Source organism: Boleophthalmus pectinirostris, unplaced genomic scaffold (genome assembly GCF_026225935.1).
Source record: "Boleophthalmus pectinirostris isolate CB_2022bp ecotype Guang Dong unplaced genomic scaffold, ASM2622593v1 HiC_scaffold_9, whole genome shotgun sequence".
In the NCBI taxonomy this organism is placed as follows: Eukaryota; Metazoa; Chordata; class Actinopteri; order Gobiiformes; family Gobiidae; genus Boleophthalmus; species Boleophthalmus pectinirostris.
Genome location: NW_026571541.1, coordinates 35,974,990 through 35,985,492, shown reverse-complemented (window position 1 = coordinate 35,985,492; position 10,503 = coordinate 35,974,990). Strand labels below are relative to the sequence as shown.

Here is a 10,503-nt window from a genome sequence, read left to right as displayed (position 1 = left end):
CTCCATCTCTATCTCCATCTCTCTGGCTCCATGTGTCTCTCTCTCTCTTCTCTCCATCACTCTCTCTCCCTCTCAATCTCTTCATCTCTCCCTTCTCTCCGTCTCTTTCTCTCTCTCCTCTCCATCTCTGTCTCTCCATCTCGCTCTCTTCTCTCCACCTCTCTCTTCTCTCTCTCTCCATCTCCCTCTCTCTTTCCATCTCTCATCTCTCTCTTCTCTCTATCTCCATCTCTCTCTCCATCTCTTGCTCTCTTCTCTTCATCTCTCTCTTCTCTCCGTCTCTTTTTCTCTCTTCTCTCCATCACTCTCTCTCCCTCTCCATCACTTTCTCTCCATCTCTTGCTCTCTTCTCTCCGTCTCTCTCTCCCTCTTCATATCTCTTGAACCCATCCCTACATCTCCATCTTTCTCTCTCTCCTGTGTTAACAAAATCCTCTTCTTTATCACTTTATTTGTGTCTCGGTCGTAAACACACGTCTGACGTTTATAACAAACTAAGAAAATACAACTTTTCATTCACTTTAATTCTGTAAATCATCCATTCGTTTAAAGCAGCGCTCTCCAGTACCAAGATGGCGGCTCTGTTGACGTATTGACAGCAGTAGCCAAAGCGAGATCTACCTTTTCAATATCTGATGATTTTTAACTACGACTCAAGATTTTCCTCACACTCAGAAATCAAAATCATGCAGTGAACTCCCGGCGTTAGAACTTCTACTGCAGGGGTGTCAAACATACGGCCCAGGGGCCGGATCTGGCCGTCCAAGACCTTTAATCTGGCCCTCGACTGATTTTCTACTAAAATATTTGAATTATATTTTCTATTAAAATCTTGTTAATTTTCTGTGGTGTTTATCACAGCAGCGTCTCCAGCGTCTCTGTACGTGGCCCCTCCCACCAGAGCAGCACAAATGAAGACTTGTCTCTTTCCAAACGCTCTTAAAGGACGATCGTTTTGACTGTTGACCGTGACACCCTCATCAGAAAAATGTCCAACATGAGAAAAGTGGAGCCGAGTGCAGGATTTTACAATCAAAATTTACTTATTTCTATTTGCAGACAAGTTCATGTTAAACTTTGTGTTGAAATTGTTTCAGGTTGTTCATAATATTATAATATTTTGTAAAAGAAAGAGTTCATCAATTAAAAAAGATTTCTGTAATAGATTTGTGTTTCTCTGCACAAATATTTGAACTTATTGTTATTTTTGGGGTTTATATGACATGAGTTTTCTGATCCGGACACTTTGGGATCAAAGTCAGTTGGATACGGCCCCCGGACCAAAATGAGTTTGACGCTCCTGATCTACTGTCTTGAATTTAGTTTTCTTCATATTTGCGTAAAAACCAGATGATCTTCTCCACTGTACGACGTTAATAAAGTCTTTTCTCCTCCTCCTCCTCCTCCTCCTCCTCCTCGCTCTGGTGCAGATGTGTGTGGACGTGTGTGAGCAGAGCGTGAAACATTCGACATGAGGCGCAGAGTCGCAGAGGAGGAGAGTCGCGTCCAGCTGTGTGTCCTCGTGTGTGTCCTCGTGTGTGTCCTGTGTGTGTGTGTGTGTGTGTGTGTGTGTGTGTGTGTCCTCGTGTGTGTTGTGTGTGTGTGTCCTGTGACTCTGTGTGTGTGTGTCCTGTGTGTGTGTGTGTGTGTCTGTGTGTGTGTGTGTGTGTCCTCGTGTGTCCTCGTGTGTGTGTGTGTGTCCTCCGTGTGTGTGTGTGTCCGTGTGTGTGTCCTCTGTGTGTGTGTGTGTGTGTGTGTGTGTGTGTCCTCGTGTGTGTGTCCCGTGTGTGTGTGTGTGTGTGTGTGTGTCTGTGTGTGTGTGTCCTCGTGTGTGTGTGTGTGTGTGGTGTGTGTGTGTGTGTGTGTCTGTGTGTGTGTGTGTCCTCGTGTGTGTGTGTGTGTCCTCGTGTGTGTGTGTCCTCGTGTGTGTGTCCTCGTGTGTGTGTGTGTGTGTGTGTGTGTCGGCTCAGTGTGTGTGTGTGTGTGTCCTGTGTGTGTCCTGTGTCGTGTGTGTGTGTGTGTGTGTGTGTGTGTGTGTGTGTGCGGCTCAGACTCTGTCCTCGTGTGTGTGTGTGTGTGTCCTCGTGTGTGTGTGTCCTCGTGTGTCCTCGTGTGTGTGTGTGTGTGTGTGTGCGCGGCTCAGACTCTGTCCTCGTGTGTGTGTGTGTGTCCTCGTGTGTGTGTTGTCCTCGTGTGTGTGTGTGTGTCTGTGTGTCCTCGTGTGTGTGTGTGTGTGTGTGCGCGGCTCAGACTCTGTCCTCGTGTGTGTGTGTGTGTGTGTGTGTGTGTGTGTGTGTGTGTGTGTGTGTGCGCGGCTCAGACTCTGTCCTCGTGTGTGTGTGTGTGTGTGTGTGTGTGTCCTCGTGTGTGTGTGTCCTCGTGTGTGTGTGTGTGTGTGTGTGTGTGTGCGCGGCTCAGACTCTGTCCTCGTGTGTGTGTGTCTGTGTGTCCTGTGTGTGTTGTGTTGTGTGTGTGTTGTGTCAGACTCTGTCCTGTGTGTGTGTGTGTGTGTGCGCGGCTCAGACTCTGTCCTCGTGTGTGTGTGTGTGTGTGTGTGTGTGCGCGGCTCAGACTCTGTCCTCGTGTGTGTGTGTGTGTGTCCTCGTGTGAGCTCTGAGGAGGAACCGGGAGCAGATGTGCACCAGGCCGGGGGGAAGGAGTTAACTGCAACACTAAATGCACGTGCGAGGTGTCAAGAAGAACGAGAGGAAATGTTCTCCCATCGTCTCCTGAACCTCTGACCCTCTCCTCGTCGTCCTCTGCACCTCCGCTTCATTTCATCCTCTGCCTTCTGCTCTCTGCCTTCACCTCTGACCCTCTCATCTCTTCTCATCCTCTCCTCTGATCTTCATCTTCTCTCCTCTGACCTTCTTCTCTAAATCTGTCCTCCTCTGACCCTCTCCTCCTCACTCTGACCTTCTACTCTTCATCCTCTGCTCCATTTGACCTTCTCCTCTGCTCCTCTGACCCTCTTTTCCATCCTCTGACCTTCTACTCTTCAACTTCTGCTCCTGTGACCCTCTTAACTTCATCCTCTGACCTTCTCATCTACTCCATCTTCTGCTCCTCTGACCTTCTCCTCTGCACTTCTGACAATCTTCTCTGGTTCTTTGCTCCTCTGACCCTCTCCTCTTCATCTTCTCCTCCTCTGACCACTTTGCATCTTCTTCATCCTCTGACCCTCTTCTCTACATCTTCTCCTCCTCTGATCCGCTCTTCTTCATCCTCTCCTCCTCTGACCTTCTCCTCTTCATCTTCTGCTCCTCTGACCTTTTCCTCTGCTCCTCTGACCCTCTTCTCTGGTTCTTTGCTCCTCTGACCCTCTCCTCTTGATCCTCTGCACCGCTGACCCTCTCTTCTTCATCCTCTGACCTTCTCCTCTTCATCCTCTGCTCCTCTGACCATCTCTTCTTCATCCTCTCCTCCTCTGACCTTCTCCTCTTCATCTTCTGCTCCTCTGACCTTTTCCTCTGCTCCTCTGACCTTCTCCTCTGCACCTCTGACCCTCTTCTCTGGTTCTTTGCTCCTCTGACCCTCTCTTCTTCATCCTCTGACCTTCTCCTCTTCATCCTCTGTTTCTCTGACCTTCTCCTCCGCTCCTCTGACCCTCCCTTCTTCATCCTCTGACCCTCTGACCTTCTCCTCTTCATCCTCTGCTCCTCTGACCTTCTCCTGTTCATCCTCTGCTCTATTTGACCTTCACCTCTGCTCCTCCGACCCTCTGATCTTCATCTTCTGCTCCACTGACCATCTCTTCTTCATCCTCTCTTCCATCTGACCCTCTCATTTTTTTCTTCTGCTCCTCTGACCCTCTAATCTTCATCCTCTGACCGTCTCCTCTGCATGTTCTGCTCCTCTGACCTCCTCCTCTTCATCCTCTGACCCTCTGACCTTCTCTTCTTCATCCTCTCCTCCTCATCTTCTGCTCCTCTGACCTTCTACTTTGCATCTTCCGTGATCCCCTGACCCTCTCTTCTTCATCCTCTCACCTGTTCTCCTCTGCATCTTCTGATCCTCTCCTCTGACCCCATTTTCTTCATTCTCTGACCTTCTCCTCTTCATCTTCTGCTCCTCTGACCTTCTCATCTGCTCCTCTTTATTTATCTTTATTATAAAACACATCGCGCGTCTAATCTCAAACTCAACTCGACGATTTCACTAAACCGATATCTGATCTGAAAAAAAAATCACCTTTACAACTTTCATTCGTATCGTTTCATCAAAGCGAAAACAAAAAACGCGCCTAAAATCAAAATGCAAATGCCAAATCACAACAGAACCCAAACCGCTGCCGGGGCCCGAATATTAATACGCCATTTTACAAAACAAATTCTTTTAATGATCGAAAATAGGCCCGTGTTTGGAGTGAGTCGACCGCAGCGCAGGCTCTATTTTCTTTAGGACTTATCAGATGTCCCCGCGTCATTAAGCCCTCACATCTGCTACTCCCATTATTAGGATTTACTATTCAAACAGGCCATGAAAATCACATTTAAATCCGACTATTTAAATGAAGGCCTTGCGTTTGTGGCCACCTGTACGACTAAAATGCAAGTGTTGTTTTTGGCCTCTGTACAAACACGCGCGGGGGCACCGGCTCGGCTCGCGCGCACGTCTTTAACACTCATATGCAAAAAGCGAGAGACACGGGCAGAGAAACGAGGCCGAAGTCAGATCAGGACGGAGGAAGTTAGCGTAAAAGCTGCTCACCTTGAAGTTTACTGAAGGAGACTAGATAAAAAAAACCTCACAATCTCGGTTGGTAAAAAAAATAAATAAATGTGAAATGAGAGCGTGATTAATCATTCGGTTTTCAAAATAAAAACAAAAATAATAAAAAATAAATTTAAAAAAATTAATTCTTCATTATTTGTCTCCAAAACCAAAAAAAAAAAAAAAAGAAAAGAAAAAAAAAAAGATAGTGATTTGTTTTTTAAGTTTTTGAATTTGTTTTTAAAGAAAAAAAAAAAGAATAATGGTTGTTTCCCATTTTGTGACTTAAACAGTCATGCTGAACTAAACCAGGACTAAACCAAGACTAAACCAGGACTGAGACTGGGACCGAGACGGGGACTGAGATCGGGACCAGACCAGGACTGACACCGGGATCTGGTTATACAAAAATGGTGATACTTTCGGTTGGTGTTAATAAAATTGGGAAACAAGAGCGTGATTAATCCGTGTGTCGTTGGTTCGTTCGGTTTTCGAAATAAAAACAAAAATAAGAAAAAAAAATAAATAAATTCTTCATTATTTGTCTCCAAAACCCAAAAAAAAAAAAAAAAAAAGAAAAAAAAAAAAAAGATAGTGATTTGTTTTTTAAGTTTTTGAATTTGTTTTTAAATGAAAAAAAAAAAAAAAAAAAGAATAATGGTTGTTTCCCATTTTGTGACTTAAACAGTCATGCTGAACTAAACCAGGACTAAACCAAGACTAAACCAGGACTGAGACTGGGACCGAGACGGGGACTGAGATCGGGACCAGACCAGGACTGACACCGGGATCTGGTTATACAAAAATGGTGATACTTTCGGTTGGTGTTAATAAAATTGTGAAACGAGAGTGTGATTAATCCGTGTGTCGTTGGTTCGTTCGGTTTTCGAAATAAAAACAAAAATAAGAAAAAAAAATAATAATTCTTCATTATGTGTCTCCAAAACCAAAAAAAAAAGAAAAGAAAAAAAAAGATAGTGATTTGTTTTTTAAGTTTTTGAATTTGTTTTTAAATGAAAAAAAAAAAAAAAAAAAAAAAAAAAGAATAATGGTTGTTTCCCATTTTGTGACTTAAACAGTCATGCTGAACTAAACCAAGATTAAACCAGGACTGAGACTAGGACCGAGACGGGGACTGAGATCGGGACCAGACCAGGACTGACACCGGGATCTGGTCTACTCTTGGTTCAGTTCTGGTTTAGACCTGGTTCAGACCTTGTTTAGTCCTGGTTTAGACCTGTTTTAGTCCTTGGATCAGTCCTGGTTCAGTCCTAGTCCTGGTCTCAGTCTAGTCCTGGTCTCAGTCTAGTCCTGGTCTCAGTCTAGTCCTGGTCTCAGAAAAATGTCCAACATGAGAAAAGTGGAGCCGAGTGCAGGATTTTACAACAAAAATTGACTTATTCCTGTTTACATATAAGTTCATGTTAAAACATTGTGTTGAAATTGCATTTTTCTTAAAGTTTCAGGTTGTTCATAATATTATAATATTATAATAAGAAAGAGTTCATCAATTAAAAAAGATTTCTGTAATAGATTTGTGTTTCTCTGCACAAAAATTAAACTTATTGCTATTTTTGAGGTTTATATGACATGAGTTTTCTGATCCAGCCCTTTTGGGATTAAAGTAGTTGGATATGGCCCCCGGAGTTTGACACCCGTGTTCTAGACGGTTTACAAGAACCCGGAAAGAGTCATACATTCTGTGTCGGCAACGATTCCCGAGATCGAGGATTTAAAGCTGGAACAAAGAGAATGTTTGGTTAATTTTATCAAGAGGAAAGACGTTATTGTTCTTCTTCCTACGAGATTTGGCGCATTACAAACGTCACGACCAAACAACAGCGATTGGTTAAATTAAAAAAGTACCCGCCTACGGTCGAGCGAACGAATCCTAACGCTGTGAGGTCAGACGGTTTCTACGAAGTGAAACCGGTTGATGAATCAGGCAAACAACTCTCAGCTTTTCAAGAAAAATCAAAACATTTGTCCGGAAGGGTTAAGGAAAACTGTCGGCCCATTTATGACAAACATGAGTCAGTATAGTCACATTTTCTTTGTGTTTTGGTCATTTTAAGCAGCTTTTCTGTCATTTTACCTCAACAAATGTCAATATAAGGATCAGATTGGTCAAAAATTGGAAAATTTCTTGTTTCAAACTGGGACAAATCACTGGTTTTGTATAAATCTGCAGGGACGGGGGACACAGGACTCAAAAGTGGGACTGTCCCGGGTCAAAAGGAACATCTGGTCACACAAAATTTACTCTTCGTCTTTGTCTCTTTGCGTCAGATGCCCTTCCTGTGACTTCTACAAACATGTTCTGAAACGCAACATAATATTTCCAGTATTAAAAAAAAAAAAGAAAAATGTAAATTCTACTAAATATTTTTCCAAACACCGGTGTATGTGCGCAGGCCCCGGAGGCGTCTGTGTGTGTGACCCGTCCTCTCCTCTGTCGCTGTTTATATGATGAACGACCAGTGTTGGGGAGTAACAGATTACAAGTACCGGAGTTAAGTAATCAGAGTACAAATGATGAGTAACTGTATTCAGTTACAGTTACTGTTTCAGTGAGTGGGAATTGGATTACAGTTACTTTGTTGAAATAAATGAGGGATTTTCCTGTTTCGACATTTGGCTAAACCAGGCTAAACCAGGACTAAAACCAGGACTAAAACCAAAACCAGGTAAACCAGGACTAAACCAGGTCTAAAACCAGGACTAAAACCAGGACTAAACCAGGACTAAAACCAGGACTACTAAACCAGGACTAAACCAGGACTAAAACCAGGCTAAACCACTAAACCAGGACTAACCAGGACTAAACCAGGACTAAACCAGGACTAAACCAGGACTAAAACCAGGTCTAAAACCAGGAGGTCTAAAACCAGGACTAAACCAGGACTAAACCAGGTCTAAACCAGGACTAAACCAGGACTAAAAAAGGACTAAACCAGGTCTAAACCAGGACTAAAACCAGGACTAAACCAGGACTAAACCAGGGTCAGGACTAAAACCAGGACTAAAACCAGGACTAAACCAGGACTAAACCTAAAAGGCAGGACTAAAACCAGACTAAACCAGGTCTAAACCAGGACTAAGGACCAGGACTAAACCCAGGACTAAAACCAGGACTAAAAGGACTAAACCAGGACTAAAACCAGGACTACTAAACCAGGACTAGGAAAACCAGGACTAAACCAGGTCTAAACCAGGACTAAAACCAGGACTCCAACACTAAAACCTAAACCAGGACTAACCCATAGGACTAAAACCAGGACTAAAACCAGGACTAAACCAGGACTAAAACCAGGACTAAAACCAGGACTAAAAAACTAAAAACCAGGACTAAACCAGACTAAACTACTAAACCAGGACTAAAACCAGGCTAAACCAGGACTAACCAAGGACTAAACCAGGTCTAAAACAGGACTAAAACCAGGACTCTAAACCAGGACTAAAACCAGGACTAAAAACCAGGACTAAAACCAGGTCTAAAACCAGGGACCAAAACCAGGACTAAAACCAGGACTAAACCAGGACTAAACCAGGACTAAAACCAGGACTAAACCAGGACTAAACCAGGTCTAAACCAGGTCTAAAACCAGGTCTAAACCAGTAATCAAGGAGGAATTTTCAGGATGTGGTCGCTACATTCTTGTAGTTTTAAAAAGCACGACAATATCAAGTAATCCAAAGTAATCAGATTACGTTACTCACTTCAAGTAATTTAATGGATTACGTTACAAACTACATTTTGGGGTGTGTAATCTGTAATCTGTAGGGGATTACATTTTAAAAGTCACCTTCCCAACACTGTGTACGACTAAAGCTCTGTGTGTGTGTTTATGTGTGTCCGTGTGTGTGTGTGTGTGTGTGTGTGTGTTTATGTGTGTCCGTGTGTGTGTGCGTGAAACAAATTTGGGATCTATGATGTGACAATGAAGTATTATCTGATCTAATCCAAGCCAACAGGCCCGAGAGGAGAGCAGGGAGAGAGTGAGCAGCACAGGGGCCCGGAGCCACTCCCGCTGATTCTGCTACAATCCGAAATATTTACTCTTGGAATGCACTTTTGGAACACATGTCTTCAATAAAATCAATAAATAAACGTTAGAATGTTTTAGAGTCCGGGGCCAACGTGACAAGAACAAGAATCAGTTAAAATTTAAAAAAACAAAAAACATTTCAGGTTTAATTCAGTGAGACTTGTGTGTGTGTGTGTGTGTGTGTTTGGTGTCAGTTTGATATAATTAAACACAAAAACATGAGTGAGTGCAGTATATTGTAGGGGTGTCCCGATCACATTTTTTTTTGCCCCCGAGTCCGAGTCATTTGATTTTGAGTATTTGCTGGTACCGAGTCCTGATCCGATACTTCTATAAAACATTATAAAATGAACTAAGAGCAAAGAATAAGATCCAGGATGTTTGCGGGATCAGATTGTGTTGATTTCATGTGGAGTATTTTTATTAACTTTTCTAACCATGAACCATCATCGTTGAAAAAATCTTGACTTTTCACAGTTTGGTCTTGGAATGTGTAACTTAGTAAACTTAATGAACTGGACAAAACAGGAACTAGACCAGAACCAGATCAGACCTGAGACTCGACTGCACAATCTACACTTTGTACATTTGATATTATATGTTTGCATGTGCTTTATATTTGAAACATTTAGGCTCGTCTATGAAATCCAAATAATACAAAATTTTACCAAATAAAATGAGATGACAGAAGCTCCACAGACTCTCTCCCCCCGCACCGACACCACAGCCACAAACCCACAGCAGAGCAACATCGGTCCCATGGCTCAACAGACGACTGGACGAACCCTCACCGCCAAAAGCGCCAACTCCGTTGCGCAATACACAAACAAACAAACAAACAGCACCTGCGATGACGCCATCAGAGACATCGCAGGTGTGAACTTGGACCACAGAACCTCAGGTAACAGCGCCCGAGTACGACACGGCCCAAAAGTCTCAGCGTAAGTGCGTCTCTAGTACAACAGACGCTGGGACAGACAGACGCACTGACTGGATGTTACTGAACAAATCCCTCACCTCAGTAAAAAAAAACTAAATAAAACGTTGTGTGCTGTGTGTATTTTCTATACGTATATTATTTATCCGATACCTTAACGGCCGAGACCGGATAGAGTCCACAGTCACGTGATTGGCGCTGATTTCCGATCATGTGATCGGGTCGGGACAACTCTAATATATTGTATATATATTTTATAATATAGTGTAGTAGTATATTAGTATTTTATCTGTCCTTACCCTGTGTATTTGGTGATGCTCTAAAATACGAGTGGGGTACAGTACATTGTAATTTATTATAGTATAGTGTAGTATGTGGTGTATTATAGTATTTTGTTGTAAATTGTAATATATTGTATATTTTACAGTATTACATATGTCCGTACTGCGTTTGGTGACGACCTGTTCTGTTCTACAAAAGCAAAAGTCTTTAACTCTCCAGAGTAAAACTGAGAAAAATGACTTCAGAGTTTGAGTTTTGTCCAGACAAAAGTATAACAGGCAGGGCTCCCAAAAGTCGACAGTTAGTTGCTATAATGAAGAAATATTTGTATGTGAAAAATTGACCTTTCACCCTTATTTGTCAGTTCCTGTTTTCTGACTGAAAAACAAGAAGTTATGAAAAGACAAACAGCAGTGTATTGTAGTACAGTGTACTGTATTATATTGTAGTATAGTATAGTGTACTATAGTATATTGTAGTGTATATTATAGTATATTGTAGTATATTATAGTAGTGTATTGT

General features: G+C 42.7%; 2 protein-coding genes across 2 annotated transcripts in view; both read right to left on the bottom strand.

Annotated features, from left to right (window-relative positions):
* Window positions 1-10,503, bottom strand: part of bcas3 (BCAS3 microtubule associated cell migration factor) — a 988,864-nt gene that overhangs the window by 648,820 nt on the left and 329,541 nt on the right. The window lies entirely within an intron of this gene.
* LOC129412661 (capping protein inhibiting regulator of actin dynamics-like) lies at window positions 3,161-3,924 on the bottom strand. The gene is made up of 2 exons (XM_055166947.1): window positions 3,667-3,924; window positions 3,161-3,636 (listed from the first exon to the last, which is right to left on the bottom strand). The coding sequence occupies exons 1-2, from the start codon at window positions 3,678-3,680 to the stop codon at window positions 3,189-3,191; spliced, it is 462 nt and encodes a 153-aa protein (XP_055022922.1). The 5' UTR covers window positions 3,681-3,924; the 3' UTR covers window positions 3,161-3,188.